Source organism: Protomyctophum bolini (assembly GCF_963924005.1).
Source record: "Protomyctophum bolini genome assembly, chromosome: 3".
Classification (NCBI taxonomy): Eukaryota; Metazoa; Chordata; class Actinopteri; order Myctophiformes; family Myctophidae; genus Protomyctophum; species Protomyctophum bolini.
The window spans coordinates 8179551-8198572 of NC_137864.1; the positions used below are offsets into that span (position 1 = coordinate 8179551).

General features: G+C 44.7%; 1 protein-coding gene across 5 annotated transcripts in view; it reads left to right on the forward strand.

The window, feature by feature from the left end:
• The window catches only part of LOC308313259 (NACHT, LRR and PYD domains-containing protein 3-like), a 32603-nt gene extending 13823 nt beyond the window's left edge, over window positions 1–18780 (forward strand). Inside the window, exons 4-15 of one of the 5 annotated variants that reach the window (XR_013963870.1) lie at window positions 605–702; window positions 1922–2035; window positions 3043–3156; window positions 4285–4398; window positions 6301–6359; window positions 6682–8470; window positions 9383–9556; window positions 10150–10347; window positions 10427–10582; window positions 14135–14199; window positions 17387–18217; window positions 18252–18780. Coding sequence is in view for 2 of the 5 variants with exons in the window: in XM_080760290.1 (XP_080616416.1) it covers window positions 623–702; window positions 1922–2035; window positions 3043–3156; window positions 4285–4398; window positions 6301–6359; window positions 6682–8470; window positions 9383–9556; window positions 10150–10347; window positions 10427–10582; window positions 14135–14199; window positions 17387–18042 (3519 nt within the window). In the remaining 3 variants the exon portion in view is untranslated. Of the gene's footprint in view, window positions 1–604; window positions 703–1921; window positions 2036–3042; window positions 3157–4284; window positions 4399–6300; window positions 6360–6681; window positions 8471–9382; window positions 9557–10149; window positions 10348–10426; window positions 10583–14134; window positions 14200–17386 lie in introns of all 5 variants that reach the window. The other 4 variants (XR_013963871.1, XR_013963872.1, XM_080760290.1 and 1 more) reach the window with 4 other exon arrangements.
• The last annotated feature ends 242 nt before the right edge of the window (window positions 18781–19022 follow it).

The window sequence follows — 19022 nt, forward strand, 5'->3', positions numbered from 1 at the left end:
GACTGGTTGTTAGAGGGTTTCACTAGGACATTATACCCACAGACTGGTTGTTAGAGGGTTTCACTAGACATTATACCACAGACTGGTTGTTAGAGGGTTTCACTAGGACATTATACCACAGACTGGTTGTTAGAGGGTTTCACTAGACATTATACCCACAGACTGGTTGTTAGAGGGTTTCACTAGGACATTATACCACAGACTGGTTGTTAGAGGGTTTCACTAGACATTATACCCACAGACTGGTTGTTAGAGGGTTTCACTAGGACATTATACCCACAGACTGGTTGTTAGAGGGTTTCACTAGGACATTATACCACAGACTGGTTGTTAGAGGGTTTCACCAACCTGGGATTCCCCAAAAGGAGGTAAAACACCATATATGGCGGAGAAACCGTTACTTTTACCCATAGAGTGCTGAGTGACATGTCTATTGTATCATGAAAACACATCCCATGGTTTTGTAAAAGTAACTCTACTGCACCAATAATATTTGTGTCCTTCGATGCATCTCCTTTGTGTTGACATAAATAAATGGTTAAAATGTGCATGTGTGTGTGTGTGTGTGTGTGTGTGCGTGCGTGCATGCCTGTAATCTTGACAGGTTTCCTGAAGACCAAAGATGAGTCAGTGTGAGGAGAGAGAGGAGGAGGAGGGAGCTGTCAAACATCACATCCACAGACCAGAGTCTCCACATACAAAGTATGTTAATCCTGCTATTTGATTTTACTTTACTTTACTCACTGTTACATTTTTCTAACTTCAGTAATGAACCTGGACCTCCTGATTCACAGTATGTCAACCCTCCTATGAATATATACAACACTATAACACTTTAACACTATACAATATACACTATAACATATTTTATAGTGCCGATGAGAAGGCGGGCAGCTGTGTTCTGCACTAGCTGTAAACGCCTGAATGATACCTGGTCGATGCCAATATACAAAGAGTTGCAATAATGTATTCTTGATGAAATCAAAGCATGGATAACCATCTCCAGCTGTTTTTAGGGGAGGTAGGATTTGACCCTGGCGATGATTGGAAGAAGAGAGTTTTAACGACGGAGCTGATTTGTTTATTAAGTTTAAAATCTTAAAAATAAATAAAACCAAGAGGTGGGACAGTCGCACAGTCGGTAGTGTTGTCACCTCACAGCTGGAAGGTCCTGGGTTCGATTCCCGCTGTGGGCGCTGGGAGCGTGTTCTCTCCTCTGCGTCATCAGTGCCCATACCTGAGGCGGGGTTGGCGAAAGGGCCTTTCTGTGTGGAGTTTATATGTTCTCCCCGTTTCCCCTAGGGTAGGTACCCTCACATGTTCTCCCAGTATCCCCTAGGGTAGGTACCCTCACATGTTCTCCCCGTTTCCCCTAGGGTAGGTACCCTCACATGTTCTCCCAGTGTCCCCTAGGGTAGGTACCCTCACATGTTCTCCCCATGTCCCCTAGGGTACCGTAGGTACCCTCACATGTTCTCCCCGTGTCCCCTAGGGTAGGTACCCTCACATGTTCTCCCCGTGTCCCCTAGGGTAGGTACCCTCACATGTTCTCCCCGTGTCCCCTAGGGTAGGTACCCTCATATGTTCTCCCCGTGTCCCCTAGGGTAGGTACCCTCACAAAAACATGCAGTAATCCTGGTCGTAATGTGTTAAGGAGATAACTGTTAGAATTGCTCAATGCAACAGACCCATTCAGGATTCTAAAAACGCCTTCTCAATCATGACCTAAGTTTTAAGTGTTTAGAGAGGCACTTGTCTTTATCTCCTTGGGCAAATCATTCCATTGCACCGTTTGTACTACATGGAATACAAGCTACTGTTATGCTAATTACTGTCTGTTATTTACTTAGTATTATTTCTAGTAGTATTATTCACTGTCTCTGTTGTTTATGTATTGTTATTTCTGTCTGTATGATTCCAGAAGTGTCCACCACAGAGCAGAGTCTCCAACTCCCAGCCTTCTGTCTGTGAAGAGTGACCTGTCTAAAGGAATACCTCCTGACTTCAGTAACGAACCTGGACCTCCTGATTCACAGTATGTCAACCCTCCTATAAATATATACAACACTATAACACTGTAACACTATACAATATACACTATAACATATTTTATAGTGCCGGTGAGAAGGCGGGCAGCTGTGTTCTGCACTAGCTGTAAACGCCTGAGTGACGCCTGGTCGATGCCAATATACAAAGAGTTGCAATAATCTATTCTTGATGAAATCAAAGCATGGATAACCATCTCCAGCTGTTTTAGGGGAGGTAGGATTTGACCGTGGCGATGATTGAAAGAAGAGAGTTTTAACGACGGAGCTGATTTGTTTATTAAGTTTAAAATCTTTATCAAAAATAAAACCAAGAGGGGGGACAGTGGCACAGTCGGTAGTGTTGTCTCCTCACAGCTAGAAGGTCCTGGGTTCGATTCCCGCTGGGGGCGTGTTCTCTCCTCTGCGTCATCAGTGCCCATATCCAAGGCAGGGTTGGCGAAAGGGCCTTTCTGTGTGGAGTTTGTACTGTATGTTCTCCCCGTTTCCCCTAGGGTAGGTACCCTCACATGTTCTCCCCGTGTCCCCTAGGGTAGGTACCCTCACATGTTCTCCCCATGTCCCCTAGGGTAGGTACCCTCACATGTTCTCCCCGTGTCCCCTAGGGTAGGTACCCTCACATGTTCTCCGCGTGTCCCCTATGGTAGGTACCCTCACATGTTCTCCCCGTGTCCCCTAGGGTAGGTACCCTCACAAAAACATGCAGTAATCCTGGTCGGAATGTGTTAAGGAGATAACTGTTACAATTGCTCAATTCAACAGACCCATTCAGGATTCTAAAAACGCCTTCTCAATCCTGACCTAAGTTTTAAGTGTTTAGAGAGGCACTTGTCTTTATCTCCTTGGGCAAATCATTCCATTGTACCGTTTGTACTACATGGAATACAAGCTACTGTTATGCTAATTACTGTCTGTTATTTACTTAGTATTATTTCTAGTAGTATTATTCACTGTCTCTGTTGTTGATGTATTGTTATTTCTGTCCGTATGATTCCAGAAGTGTCCACCACAGAGCAGAGTCTCCAACTCCCAGCCTTCTGTCTGTGAAGAGTGACAAGTCTAGAGGAGAACATCCTGACTTCAGTAATGAACCTGGACCTCCTGATTCACAGTATGTCAACCCTCCTATGAATATATACAACACTATAACACTTTAACACTATACAATATACACTATAACATATTTTATAGTGCCGATGAGAAGGCGGGCAGCTGTGTTCTGCACTAGCTGTAAACGCCTGAATGATACCTGGTCGATGCCAATATACAAAGAGTTGCAATAATGTATTCTTGATGAAATCAAAGCATGGATAACCATCTCCAGCTGTTTTTAGGGGAGGTAGGATTTGACCCTGGCGATGATTGGAAGAAGAGAGTTTTAACGACGGAGCTGATTTGTTTATTACGTTTAAAATCTTAAAAATAAATAAAACCAAGAGGTGGGACAGTCGCACAGTCGGTAGTGTTGTCACCTCACAGCTGGAAGGTCCTGGGTTCGATTCCCGCTGTGGGCGCTGGGAGCGTGTTCTCTCCTCTGCGTCATCAGTGCCCATACCTGAGGCGGGGTTGGCGAAAGGGCCTTTCTGTGTGGAGTTTATATGTTCTCCCCGTTTCCCCTAGGGTAGGTACCCTCACATGTTCTCCCAGTATCCCCTAGGGTAGGTACCCTCACATGTTCTCCCCGTTTCCCCTAGGGTAGGTACCCTCACATGTTCTCCCAGTGTCCCCTAGGGTAGGTACCCTCACATGTTCTCCCCATGTCCCCTAGGGTACCGTAGGTACCCTCACATGTTCTCCCCGTGTCCCCTAGGGTAGGTACCCTCACATGTTCTCCCCGTGTCCCCTAGGGTAGGTACCCTCACATGTTCTCCCCGTGTCCCCTAGGGTAGGTACCCTCATATGTTCTCCCCGTGTCCCCTAGGGTAGGTACCCTCACAAAAACATGCAGTAATCCTGGTCGTAATGTGTTAAGGAGATAACTGTTACAATTGCTCAATGCAACAGACCCATTCAGGATTCTAAAAACGCCTTCTCAATCATGACCTAAGTTTTAAGTGTTTAGAGAGGCACTTGTCTTTATCTCCTTGGGCAAATCATTCCATTGCACCGTTTGTACTACATGGAATACAAGCTACTGTTATGCTAATTACTGTCTGTTATTTACTTAGTATTATTTCTAGTAGTATTATTCACTGTCTCTGTTGTTTATGTATTGTTATTTCTGTCTGTATGATTCCAGAAGTGTCCACCACAGAGCAGAGTCTCCAACTCCCAGCCTTCTGTCTGTGAAGAGTGACCTGTCTAAAGGAATACCTCCTGACTTCAGTAACGAACCTGGACCTCCTGATTCACAGTATGTCAACCCTCCTATAAATATATACAACACTATAACACTGTAACACTATACAATATACACTATAACATATTTTATAGTGCCGGTGAGAAGGCGGGCAGCTGTGTTCTGCACTAGCTGTAAACGCCTGAGTGACGCCTGGTCGATGCCAATATACAAAGAGTTGCAATAATCTATTCTTGATGAAATCAAAGCATGGATAACCATCTCCAGCTGTTTTAGGGGAGGTAGGATTTGACCGTGGCGATGATTGAAAGAAGAGAGTTTTAACGACGGAGCTGATTTGTTTATTAAGTTTAAAATCTTTATCAAAAATAAAACCAAGAGGGGGGACAGTGGCACAGTCGGTAGTGTTGTCTCCTCACAGCTAGAAGGTCCTGGGTTCGATTCCCGCTGGAGGCGTGTTCTCTCCTCTGCGTCATCAGTGCCCATATCCAAGGCAGGGTTGGCGAAAGGGCCTTTCTGTGTGGAGTTTGTACTGTATGTTCTCCCCGTTTCCCCTAGGGTAGGTACCCTCACATGTTCTCCCCGTGTCCCCTAGGGTAGGTACCCTCACATGTTCTCCCCGTGTCCCCTAGGGTAGGTACCCTCACATGTTCTCCCCATGTCCCCTAGGGTAGGTACCCTCACATGTTCTCCCCGTGTCCCCTAGGGTAGGTACCCTCACATGTTCTCCCCGTGTCCCCTAGTGTAGGTACCCTCACATGTTCTCCCCGTGTCCCCTAGCGTAGGTACCCTCACATGTTCTCCCCGTGTCCCCTAGGGTAGGTAGTGGTACCCTCACCTTTTAACCTTTTCAGGATTCTAAAAACGCCTTCTCAATCCTGACCTAAGTTTTAAGTTTTTAGAGATGCACTTGTCTCTCTAAACTCCTCTCTTCTTGGGCAAATCATTCCATTGCACCGTTTGTAGGGATGTCAGGGGGTAACCGGCTAGTAACCAGATCGTTTTTAGTAATAGTACAACATAAGAGACTGTAGTTGTCACTGTACAATACTTTAAAACAGTTGTCATGTTGCACACATGCCTAAAATTGCTGTTATTTGCTCCGCCCAGCTTGTCACACTCCAGGCTGCATGAACAGCGCTGCTCGGACGCTGTTTTCTGCCCCCTCAATGTCCCAAAGTTCTCTGTTGTACTCCGTCTCCCCACACTGGCACGGTTAGCCAAGTTAGCCATGTGCTATCGACGTTGGAGGGTTTTCTCGTCAGCGAAAAGTCAACAAACAGAACACGGTGACATGCATGCTGATCTTCCTTAATAATAAAAAAAGGCTTAGCCCATGATGCGTCCAGTGGCTTTATAGTTAGGCTATAGGCTGCTCAGATCTGGACTGGACTTATTTATGTTTTGGAATAGAACCGGCGGACCTCTGTACTGTAGACACGCATATGCATGCATGCAGATGCGATGCGTTGTTTATTGATGATTAAGCCTACAACAATTTATTTATATTGTTAAATGTTGCTTTAACAACATTTTGTTTGTCTTTTAAAAAAGGAGCATAAATAAATGTATACCATTCGTCTACCAACTTTATTTATGTAGCCTATACATGCATATTACATTTGGGGTATTATATTAAAAAAATAAATTAATAAAATCAACAACCGTTAATTAACCGGATAATGCCATCGGCTACCCGGCTTGAAAATTAACCGTTAGATACATATGTATCTATATGTATATATTCTATTGTCTTCATCTATATGTATCTATATGTACAGTATATATTATATTGTCTTCATATTTATGTATGTATATATTCTATTGTCTTCATCTATATGTATCTATATGTATATATTCTATTGTCTTCATCTATATGTATCTATATGTATATATTCTATTGTCTTCATCTATATGTATCTATATGTATATATTATATTGTCTTCATCTCCACAGAGAGACATTCAGAAACACACCTGGACAGAAGACATTCAGTCGAACCACACCTGGACACAGTAAGACTGGACACATTTTACACTGACATTTTATTTCAATGAATGAAATGGTTAAATAGCAGCAGACTCATCAGATTAAATATACTCGTTGTATTCCTGTCTCATTGTCCAAATACAAATACTGACGATAAACGCATACATTTAGACTAAAAAAACGATCCAATGTTGTATATTTTAGCCAATTTTCTCATTTGTTTTCCTTTTACAAATTCAGATTTTCTGTAGGATATATACATAGTAGTTTTAATGCTATGGATTGTTCAATGTAAAGTTGTAAATGAAGCATAATGTTTAACATGTATTAATTGTCTCCTCATATCAGATGTCCGTCTGCCGGGGTATTTAAAGGTCTATAGGGTCACTTTGGACGGTCTTGAACATGTGACATTCGTCACTGAACATCCCTCCCTCTCCAACATCTACACAGACCTCCACCTATCAGCGGGAGTGAGTGAAGGGGTTAATCAGCAACATGAGGTGTGGCAGCTTGAGACCGCCTCCAGCATGAAGACCCTCTATGACGTCCTAATCAAGTGCCGTTCCATCTTTAAGACCGTCCTCCCTGGCAGAGACACACCCAGCAGCAGAGTTCTGACCAATGGCATCGCTGGCATCGGAAAGACATTCTCCGTGCGTAAATTCGCTCTGGACTGGGCGAGAGGTTTGGAGAACCAAGATATAGATCTCCTGGTTCTCTTCGCATTCCGGGAGCTGAACTTGGTCCGAGATAAGCAGCACAGTCTTCTCTCACTGATCCATGGTTTCCATCCAACGTTAGAGAAGCTCACAGCAGAGCAGCTCGCTGCCTGGAAAGTTGGCTTCATCTTCGATGGTCTCGATGAAAGCAGGTTTCCGCTGAAATTCCAGAACGTTGACGTCGATTCTGACGCCTTCGACAACAATGACGTCGTCTCTGATGTCACGGTGACATCATCGGTGGGCCTGCTGCTGACGAACCTCTTCAAGGGGAATCTGCTCCCCTCGGCTCTCTTCTGGATAACCACCAGACCTGCAGCAGCCAATCAGATCCCTCCTGAATGCGTTGACATGGTGACAGAAATACGAGGGTTCACAGAGCCCCAGAAGGAGGAGTTCTTCAGGAAGATGTTCAGTGATGATGAGGAGCTGGCCAGCACCATCATCTCACACGTGAAGACATCCAAGAGCATCCACATCATGTGTCACATCCCAGTCTTCTGTTGGATGACCGCTACCGTTGTGGAGGACCTGGTGAAGACAGGCCAGACAGGACAGCTGCCCAAGAACCTGACCGGGATGTTCAGCCTCTTCATATCGCTCATGATAAAAAGGATGATGACAAAGTATGATGAGACTGACAGGGATGTTCTTCTGCAGCTGTGCCTGCTGGCGTTTGTACATCTGAAGAAAGGCAGCGTCACGTTCTACCAAGAAGACCTGGAAGAGTGTGGTCTCGATGTGAACCACGCCGCGCTGTACTCGGGAGTGTGCACAGAGATCTTCAAAGAAGAGACCGTTCAATCTCAGAGAAAGATCTACAGCTTTGTTCATCTGAGCATCCAGGAGTTCCTGGCTGCAGTCTACCTGATGCACTGTTTCACACAGAAGAAGAACATGGAGGTACTGAAGACGTTCCTGGGAGATGATGTCAGTTCCTTGGAGGACTTCCTGCAGAGAGCCAGCGAAAAAGCCCTGAAGAGTAAGAACGGCCACCTGGACCTCTTTGTCCGCTTCCTTCATGGCCTCTCGCTGGAGTCCAACCAGAGTCTGTTAGGAGGCCTGCTGGGTCACACAGAGAACAGTCCAGAGAGCATCCAGAGAGTCATCAACAACCTGAAGGAGATGAAAAATGAGGATGAGAGTCTCTCTCCTGACAGATTCATCAACATCTTCCACTGTCTGATGGAGATGAACGACCTCTCAGTACATCAGGAGATCCAACAGTACCTGAAGTCAGCGGACAGATCAAAGATACAACTGTCTGAGAGCCAGTGTTCAGCTCTGGCCTTCATGCTGCTGACGTCAGAGGAGGTTCTGGAGGAGTTTGACCTCCACCAATACGACACATCATCATCAGGATGGGGGGGGACATCCAGACTACTCCCAGCTGTGAGGAACAGCAGAAAGGCTCGGTTAGTAGTCATGTGGATAGAAAACCTGTTAGAATCAATCATCACACCTGATTACTATAATAATAATCAGGTCTCTGTGTGTGTGTGTGTGTGTGTGTGTGTGTGTGTGTGTGTGTGTGTGTGTGTGTGTGTGTGTGTGTGTGTGTATGTGTGTGTGTGTGTGTGTGTGTGTGTGTGTGTGCGCGCACAATATTTTTACATTACATTTTTTGCCTAAATGGAACTGACTGACACGCACAGAACAAAGTAAAAAGTATAAATAAGATAACATTCATAGATCAATCAATGCAAGTTACACACTGTAGTATTAAACCATTTTGGGCGGGAACCCATTTTGGTGTTTTAAACATTATGTTATGCTTTAGCTATTGAAAAATAACAGATCTACAAGCTCATAGCGCGCCACTCAGTTGCGCGCTATGAGCTTGTAGGTCTGCTATTTTAATCGAAGAACGACTGACATAGAAACATAGCTTTTTCAGAAAACTGTCAGGATGTAGAAGACGTTTTTTGAATCTGATCTCAGGTCAGAATGGGTTAATACAGATTATCTGTCTTTCACTTTGATGTTTGCTGGTTTCCTGTTCCTATTATGACCTGTCAATATCTGACCAACTAGACTGTTCTTAAATGACCTGTCAATATCTGACCAACTAGACTGTTCTTATATGACCTGTCAATATCTGACCAACTAGACTGTTCTTATATGACCTGTCAATATCTGACCAACTAGACTGTTCTTATATGACCTGTCAATATCTGACCAACTAGACTGTTCTTATATGACCTGTCAATATCTGACCAACTAGACATTGGTACATTTACATTTCACTTTATAGTTCATTTCATTTAACATGAATTTGATCTAATCTGTGTTGATGATCACTGATTTTACATCATCTACATTTACAGACTTGTTGGCTGTGGACTCAACAAGCCAGAATATGAGATTGTGGCTTCAGCTCTCAGCTCTAATCCTTCACATCTGAGAGAATTGGACATCAGTTATAATCCCATAACGGATCCATACATGGACCTGCTCTCTGCTGCATTGAAGAGTCCAAACTGTCATCTGGAGATACTGAGGTCACATTATTATTTACATTAGTTCTGTTTTATTTTTTATTGTTTGATTCTTAATAATATTAAGTGTTAATACATTTGACATCATGGTATCCCACTGATTAGAATAATAATATGGTCAGAGTTTGTGTTGTCTAGTTCACACTCTCACATCACAATGCTACGGTACAGTAACTACAATATGTGATCCATCATGGCTGCTAGGGGATTAACATTATCAATGCTACGGTACAGTAACTACAATATGTGATCCATCATGGCTGCTAGGGGATTATCATTATCAATGCTACGGTACAGTAACTACAATATGTGATCCATCATGGCTGCTAGGGGATTATCATTATGTGAACTAATGGGGTACAGTGATTACAGTATGTAGTCATGTTGGCACGCACGCACACTTACACACACACACACACACACACACACACACACACACACACACACACACACACACACACACACACAATTCCTATGTTGGAAGATTAAGATTATGATGATTTACTTCACATTATCCCTGCCTTCTCTTTCCATCTCTTGGGGTCTTTACTCCAAACCTCTGATATTCAGTCCAGATATTTCATGTGTAATTACAGACTTGCTGGCTGTACCTTCACACAGACAGGATTTGAAGTTCTGCTCTCAGCTCTCAGCTCTAATCTTCTCCATCTGAAAGAATTGGACCTCAGTTTCATCTCCCTGCAGGAATCACAACTGCTCCAGCTCTCTGCGTTACTGAAGAGTCCACAGTCTGCGTTACTGAAGAGTCCACAGTGTGGACTGCAGATCCTGGGGTAAAGAATGTGTGTTCTCTCTGTGTGGATCTCTACTTGAACATCAACAGCACTTTGTTAAATGTGTATTTCTCTGCAGGTTGTCAGGCTGTGGAGTCACAGAGGAAGGCTGTTCTTCTCTGGCTTCAGCTGTGACCTCCAACCCCTCCTCCCAGCTGAAACAGCTGGACTTGAACTTCAGCCACTTAGGAGACTCTGCTCTGAAGAAGCTGTCTGCTGCCCTGGATACTGTCAAGTGAGTAGACTTGTGTAGAGCGGCCGTCAAAGGTTCCAGGTTAAATTCCCGGCTCCTCCTGGCTGCTACATGTCGAAGTGTCCTTGAGCAAGACTCTCTGAACCCCTAACAGCTCCCGATGAGCATGCATGTTTTCCTCTGCCATCGGTGGGTGAATGTGAACTACATTGTAATGTAAAGCACTTTATAAATGCAGTTTCCCATATTATCATATCATATTACCATATGATCCATGGTTCATTCTAGCAGAGATTTAATATACAGTAGATAGTGTCTATGTTCCATGGTTCTATTACATAGATTTAATATACAGTAGATAGTGTCTATGTTCCATGGTTCTATTACATAGATTTAATATACAGTAGATAGTGTAGGTTCTATAACATAGATTAATATACAGTAGATAGTGTCTATGTTCCATGGTTCTATTACATAGATTTAATATACAGTAGATAGTGTCTATGTTCCATGGTTCTATTACATAGATTTAATATACAGTAGATAGTGTAGGTTCTATAACATAGATTAATATACAGTAGATAGTGTCTATGTTCCATGGTTCTATTACATAGATTAATATACAGTAGATAGTGTATGTTCTATAACATAGATTAATATACAGTAGATAGTGTCTATGTTCCATGGTTCTATAACATAGATTAATATACAGTAGATAGTGTCTATGTTCCATGGTTCTATAACATAGATTAATATACAGTAGATAGTGTATGTTCTATAACATAGATTAATATACAGTAGATAGTGTCTATGTTCCATGGTTCTATAACATAGATTAATATACAGTAGATAGTGTCTATGTTCCATGGTTCTATAACATAGATTAATATACAGTAGATAGTGTCTATGTTCCATGGTTCTATAACCTAGATTAATATACAGTAGATAGTGTCTATGTTCCATGGTTCTATAACATAGATTAATATACAGTAGATAGTGTCTATGTTCCATGGTTCTATAACATAGATTAATATACAGTAGATAGTGTCTATGTTCCATGGTTCTATAACATAGTTTAATATACAGTAGATGGTGTCTATGTTCCATGGTTCTATAACATAGATTAATATACAGTAGATAGTGTCTATGTTCCATGGTTCTATAACATAGATTAATATACAGTAGATAGTGTCTATGTTCCATGGTTCTATAACATAGATTAATATACAGTAGATAGTGTCTATGTTCCATGGTTCTATAACATAGATTAATATACAGTAGATAGTGTCTATGTTCCATGGTTCTATAACATAGATTAATATACAGTAGATAGTGTCTATGTTCCATGGTTCTATAACATAGTTTAATATACAGTAGATGGTGTCTATGTTCCATGGTTCTATAACATAGATTAATATACAGTAGATAGTGTCTATGTTCTATAACATAGATTAATATACAGTAGATAGTGTCTATGTTCCATGGTTCTATAACATAGATTAATATACAGTAGATAGTGTCTATGTTCTATAACATAGATTAATATACAGTAGATAGTGTCTATGTTCCATGGTTCTATAACCTAGATTAATATACAGTAGATAGTGTCTATGTTCCATGGTTCTATAACATAGATTAATATACAGTAGATAGTGTCTATGTTCCATGGTTCTATAACATAGATTAATATACAGTAGATAGTGTCTATGTTCCAGGTATATATATCCGAACATTGATATATTATTGTTTTAGGGTCTATTTTTTATGTCCAATGTATTTGTATTTGGTTCATAAAGTTAACATAACTATAACTAAATGCATTTGAAATTAAATAAAAATGTTACTTTTCAGGATTCCAATTCAAAAATAGCAAAAGAATAATTCAGGATTTCAGTTCAAATAATAGCAAAAATAGCTGATCCACAAGCTCAAAACGCGTCACATTGCGGCGTGTTTTGAGCTTGTAGATTGGCTGTTTTTGCTACGACAGTAGTGTGCAATGTAATGTGTAATATGTGTCCCTCTGGGGTGAGGGTGGAAATATAGCAGAACTCTGACTAGGGAGATAGGTGGGTTATTGTTCTGAGTTTTAATTAATGTAGAATGTAATTAGATGTAATTACTTACCTCTGTCATCGGTGTATGAATGTGTGTGAATGGGTGAATGTAATGCACATGTAGTAAATCGCCTTGGATAAAGGTGCTGTATAAATGCACCATTTACAGACAGTACATGTGAGGGACTTTAATAGTTTATTTTAAACCAAAAAGGCTCTTTCACACACTTATGCCGCAGTGTGCCAGTGATCACCCTCCTTATTTGTGCCTAAGGTTGCCTATAGACAATTTTAAAATAGCCAATCACAAGCTCCGTTGTAACCAAATGGACCCAAAACAATCTCAGATTTAAAGGTGCAATAGACCACTAGATGTTGCTCTCTGAACACCTCTGTTTCATGAGGGTTCTTGCTTGACTCACATCTGTTCTGTAGGGCAGCAATATTATGCAGTTTGCAACGCTGCAATATGGTAGCCTGGCCAGTGTTCATTTTGACAGCTAATTCCAATTTAGTCTTTTGAATAACACACGCTTTAGTTTTAGTCCTATTTTACTCATCTGAAATCGTCTAGTCTTAGTCATCAAAACTGGTGGCAGCTGCCTCCAAGCGTCCTTTAGGGGGGAAAGTACAAAGTCTTGAAAGTCTTGATATCGGAAGGTCGCCAGTTCGTATCCCCGTACCGGCACGTTACAATTACCACCGCTGAAGTGCCCTTGAGCAAGGCATTGAACCCCTACCATGAAATGTTCTATGAGCAGGGCCTGGCTGTAAACTAGTTCTTGAGCTTAGTCCAGTTACCCTGGGTAAACATAGTACCTTTCCTTTCCTTTATGGTACCAATGTGTGTGATGTTTGGACAGAGTCTGTGGGAGAATGATGACAAAATGTGTTTAGTAAATATTTGGTGGGCCTAAAACAGGCCGATGTGAGACATTAACCCATTTAGGCCTAAGGCCGATTCTAAAAACGCCCTCTAAAGCCTGACCGAAGTTTTCTGAAAAACTTCAATTATTATTATTTTAATATATATTTTTATCCCACGATTCTGTAACCCATTTTTCACCCCTGTGTCAATGATCTAATGTGACCCTGGGCTCTACACACCCTCCGCCAACCTTGTCCCCATATATGGGGGACAAGGGGAGAGCAACGGACTTGAACTCATGCTTCCTTCATGCCTGAGAGTCCAAGTTGCTCCTTTACACCTGACAGGGGGGAGTTTCCCTGATTGGACGTAGCGCGTGAAAGGAACACGTTATTCCAACCAGTTCCTTTCCCCTCCATCAGGCGCCCCGGCTGGCCAGGGGGAGGCAGTTTATTGACCAGGATTACTGCATGTTTTTTTTAGGGTACCTACCCTTCATAAACTTAAATTATTTATATAGCAGCATCAATTATTTTAAAATTTTGAATACTGTCCATACTGTACAGAACCCAACAATGGGTTCCCGGCCTGAGGGGGTAAAACACCAAAAGGGGTTCCCGCCCAGAGCAGAGGTTTTGACTTGATTCATTGTTGTTCTACTTCCTACAGTGTGAATCATGGAGGAGAACACTGGACTAAACCTCAATGGACTAAACCTCAACTCCTTACAACACGTGAGTCTGTCTGTCTGTCTGTCTGTCTGTCCTTCTGGGATCTATCCTCGGACCCTCCTTTTCCCTCTACACCAAATCTGCTGAAAATATTTTGTGGAACTAGGGGCGTTCCAGGGGGTCCGTGGAGGGTTCCAGGGGGTCCGTGGAGAGTTCCAGGGGGTCTGTGGGGCGTTCCAGGGGGTCCGTGGGGGGTTACAGGGGGTCCGTGGGGGGTTACAGGGGGTCCGTGGAGGGTTCCAGGAGGTCCGTGGAGAGTTCCAGGGGGTCTGTGGGGCGTTCCAGGGGGTCCGTGGGGGGTTACAGGGGGTCCGTGGAGGTTTCCAGGGGGTCCTTGGGGGGTTCCAGGGGGTCTGTGGAGGGTTCCAGGGGGTCTGTGGAGGGTTCCAGGGGTCTGGGGAGGGTTCCAGGGGTCCGTGGGGAGTTCCAGGGGTCTGTGGAGGGTTCCAGGGGGTCTGTGGAGGGTTCCAGGGGTCTGTGGAGGGTTCCAGGGGTCCGTGGGGGGTTCCAGGGGTCCGTGGAGGGTTCCAGGGGTCTGTGGAGGGTTCCAGGGGTCCGTGGGGGGTTCCAGGGGTCCGTGGAGGGTTCCAGGGGTCTGTGGAGGGTTCCAGGGGGTCCGTGGGTTGTGGGTCGTTCCTCGATTTTTCAAAAATAGCAGATCTACAAGCTCATAGCGCGCCACCGAGTGGCGCGCTATGAGCTTGTAGATCTGCTATTTTTCAATGGCTAAAGCATAACATGATGCTATAACACCAAAAGGGGTTCCCGCCCAAAAATGGGTTAAACACTTTATCCATATTTTATACGTTGGCTATGTTACGACACAATTAGTCTAGGGGTAATTAAGTGTAACATTGAATGGACCGACAGGACACCAGCTTCAAAATGCGAACATTTATTTTATATATGGATGAATAAATAGGGAAAAGACGAATGTTTTACAGAATAACAGATTAAACTCAAAAGAAAACCTAACAAACAGACACAAAATAATACGACAACTAAAGCAAAATGAATTCCTTTCCGAAGGGAATAAATTAAGGAATAACTAAACAAAAGTCCACAACTGTGTGGCGGCTGGGAGAGAGAGGGTTCCGGCCTGTCTCCCCGTTGTCTTCTAGAACAGACTGACTCATATAGTATAGGTGAGTAGGAGAGAGAGGGTTCCGGCCTGTCTCCCTGTTGTCTTCTAGAACAGACTGACTCATATAGTATAGGTGAGTAGGAGAGAGAGGGTTCCGGCCTGTCTCCCCGTTGTCTTCTAGAACAGACTGACTCATATAGTATAGGTGAGTAGGAGAGAGAGGGTTCCGGCCTGTCTCCCCGTTGTCTTCTAGAACAGACTGACTCATATAGTATAGGTGAGTAGGAGAGAGAGGGTTCCGGCCTGTCTCCCCGTTGTCTTCCAGTAACAGACTGACTCATATAGTATAGGTGAGTAGGAGAGAGAGGGTTCCGGCCTGTCTCCCCGTTGTCTTCCAGTAACAGACTGACTCATATAGTATAGGTGAGTAGGAGAGAGAGGGTTCCGGCCTGTCTCCCCGTTGTCTTCTAGAAAAGACTGACTCATATAGTATAGGTGAGTAGGAGAGAGAGGGTTCCGGCCTGTCTCCCCGTTGTCTTCCAGTAACAGACTGACTCATATAGTATAGGTGAGTAGGAGAGAGAGGGTTCCGGCCTGTCTCCCCGTTGTCTTCCAGTAACAGACTGACTCATATAGTATAGGTGAGTAGGAGAGAGAGGGTTCCGGCCTGTCTCCCCGTTGTCTTCTAGAACAGACTGACTCATATAGTATAGGTGAGTAGGAGAGAGAGGGTTCCGGCCTGTCTCCCCGTTGTCTTCTAGAACAGACTGACTCATATAGTATAGGTGAGTAGGAGAGAGAGGGTTCCGGCCTGTCTCCCCGTTGTCTTCCAGAACAGACTGACTCATATAGTATAGGTGAGTAGGAGAGAGAGGGTTCCGGCCTGTCTCCCCGTTGTCTTCTAGAACAGACTGACTCATATAGTATAGGTGAGTAGGAGAGCCATGATCAGGAGCACTCCCACTCCAGACCGACAGCCAGTCAGGGCCCATCACTCCCTGACAGACGGGCCAGCCTCAGAGGTGTCAATCATCAATCAGTCCACCTGCGGATGATTAGGGAAAACACACACAGGCACCACTCCCCCCACCCTAGTACTGTGTAGTTGAGAACAATATGAGAACTTCTGATAAATATTCATATATATCCTCCCAAATATACACTATAATGATATAATGATCCCCGATCATCACAGGCTATTTAAAAATAGCAGATCTACAAGCTCACAGCGCATCACTGCGTGCCGCGCTTTGAGCTTGTACATCTGATACTGTGTGTGTGTGTGTGTGTGTGTGTGTGTGTGTCATTGGAGGGTTCCAGGGGTCCGTGGGGGGTTCCAGGGGGTCTGTGGACGGTTCCAGGGGGTCTGTGGAGGGTTCCAGGGGGTCCGTGGGGGGTTCCAGGGGGTCTGTGGACGGTTCCAGGGGGTCTGTGGACGGTTCCAGGGGGTCTGTGGACGGTTCCAGGGGTCCGTGGAGGGTTCCAGGGGGTCTGTGGGGGGTTCCAGGGGGTCTGTGGACGGTTCCAGGGGGTCTGTGGGGGGTTCCAGGGGGTCTGTGGACGGTTCCAGGGGTCCGTGGACGGTTCCAGGGGTCCGTGGAGGGTTCCAGGGGGTCTGTGGAGGGTTCCAGGGGGTCCGTGGGGGGTTCCAGGGGGTCTGTGGGGGGTTCCAGGGGGTCTGTGGAGGGTTCCAGGGGTCCGTGGGGGGTTCCAGGGGGTCCGTGGGTCGTGGGTCGTTCTTCGATTTTTCAAAAATAGCAGATCTACAAGCTCATAGCGCGCCACTCGGTGGCGCGCTATGAGCTTGTAGATCTGCTATTTTTCAATGGCTAAAGCATAACATGATGCTAACACCAAAAGGGTTTCCCGCCCAAAAATGGGTTAAACACTTTATCCATATTTTATACGTTGGCTATTTAAAAATAGCAGATCTACAAGCTCACAGCGCATCACTGCGTGCCGCGCTTTGAGCTTGTACATCTGATACCTTGTGTGTGTGTGTGTGTGTGTGTGTGTGTGTGTGTGTGTGTGTGTGTGGTCGTGCTCCGTGCACGTATCATTCAGTGAAGGATGTATTTAATGTGTACTGTGTTGTTTTCTCATCAGATTTCCAGCGTCTCACTCTGGACACAAACACAGCACACTGTGACCTCTCTCTGTCTGAGAACAACAGGAAGGTGACCTGTCAGGATGGTCAGAGTCATTCATATCCTGACCATCCTGACAGGTTTGATAGACGGGCTCAGGTCCTGAGTTCAGAGAGTCTAGATGAACGCTGCTACAGTGAGGTACAGTTCAGTGGAGAGGTTGGGATAGGAGTGACTGACGGAGACATCGGTAGGAAAGGAGCCGGTCGGGACTGTGGGCTTGGAGGGAATGAACATTCCTGGAGTCTGGACTGTGCTGATGGTCAGCATAGTGACGTTTACTCTGTCACACACAATAGTAAGCAGACTGTCCTTCCTATCCGTCCCTCTGGCTCCAACAGAGTAGCCATATATCTGGACCGTCCCGCTGGGACTCTGTCCTTCTACAGAGTGTTAGAGGACACTCTGACTCACCTGTACACCGTCCAGAACACGTTCACTCAACCGCTCTACGCTGGGTTTGGGTTGTTCCCTGACTCCTCTGTGTCTCTGTGTGAGGACAGACAGGCTGTGAGGACAGACAGACAGGCTGTGAGGACAGACAGACAGGCTGTGAGGACAGACAGACAGGCTGTGAGGACAGACAGACAGGCTGTGAAGACAGACAGGCTGTGAGGACAGACAGACAGGCTGTGAAGACAGACAGGCTGTGAGGACAGACAGACAGGCTGTGAGGACAGACAGAGGACAGACAGACAGACAGGCTGTGAGGACAGACAGACAGACAGGCTGTGAGGACAGACAGACAGGCTGTGAGGACAGACAGACAGGCTGTGAAGACAGACAGGCTGTGAGGACAGACAGACAGACAGACAGGCTGTGAGGACAGACAGGCTGTGAGGACAGACAGACAGGCTTTGAGGACAGACAGACAGGCTGTGAGGACAGACAGACAGGCTGTGAGGACAGACAGACAGGCTGTGAGGACAGACAGACAGGCTGTGAGGACAGACGGACACACACACACACACACACACACACAGTGTGTGTGCATTGGGTCCAGATGGTTCAAATGGAACCAAATGGACCGCGACGGGGCACGGCACCTCCGATAAACATCCACCCAATCCACTTCTCTCCACCTGAGTCGTTCCCTGAGAGACAAAGACTTTGAGAAGCTGTCCAGTGTTGTCCAGTGTGTCGCAGCGTGAGCTTGTAGAGCGGCTATTTTGTGTAAATACAGTCATTACGACCGCATCAAGGCCCGCCAAATGTTTTTTTCCAAAGACTGACTAAAACTAAAATAGAAATGTGCTGCCCAAAACAACACTGTTGTCACAATGCTGTTATCTTATATAACTATATATTTGTTGTTATATTTGAGATGTGTTGATTAAAAACATATTTACATTTCATGCTGTTGAACGCCTTCTTTGACCCTCCTATGACCCTTCTTTGAGGGGCGCTAGTCCCTCCTATGAGCAGCTTTTCAGGGTGAGTGTGACCCTCCTATCAGCAGCTTTTCAGGGTGAGTGTGACCCTCCTATCAGCAGCTTTTCAGGGTGAGTGTAACCCTCCTATGAACAGCTGTTCAGGGTGAGTGTGACCCTCCTATGAACAGCTGTTCAGGGTGAGTGTGACCCGCCTATGAACAG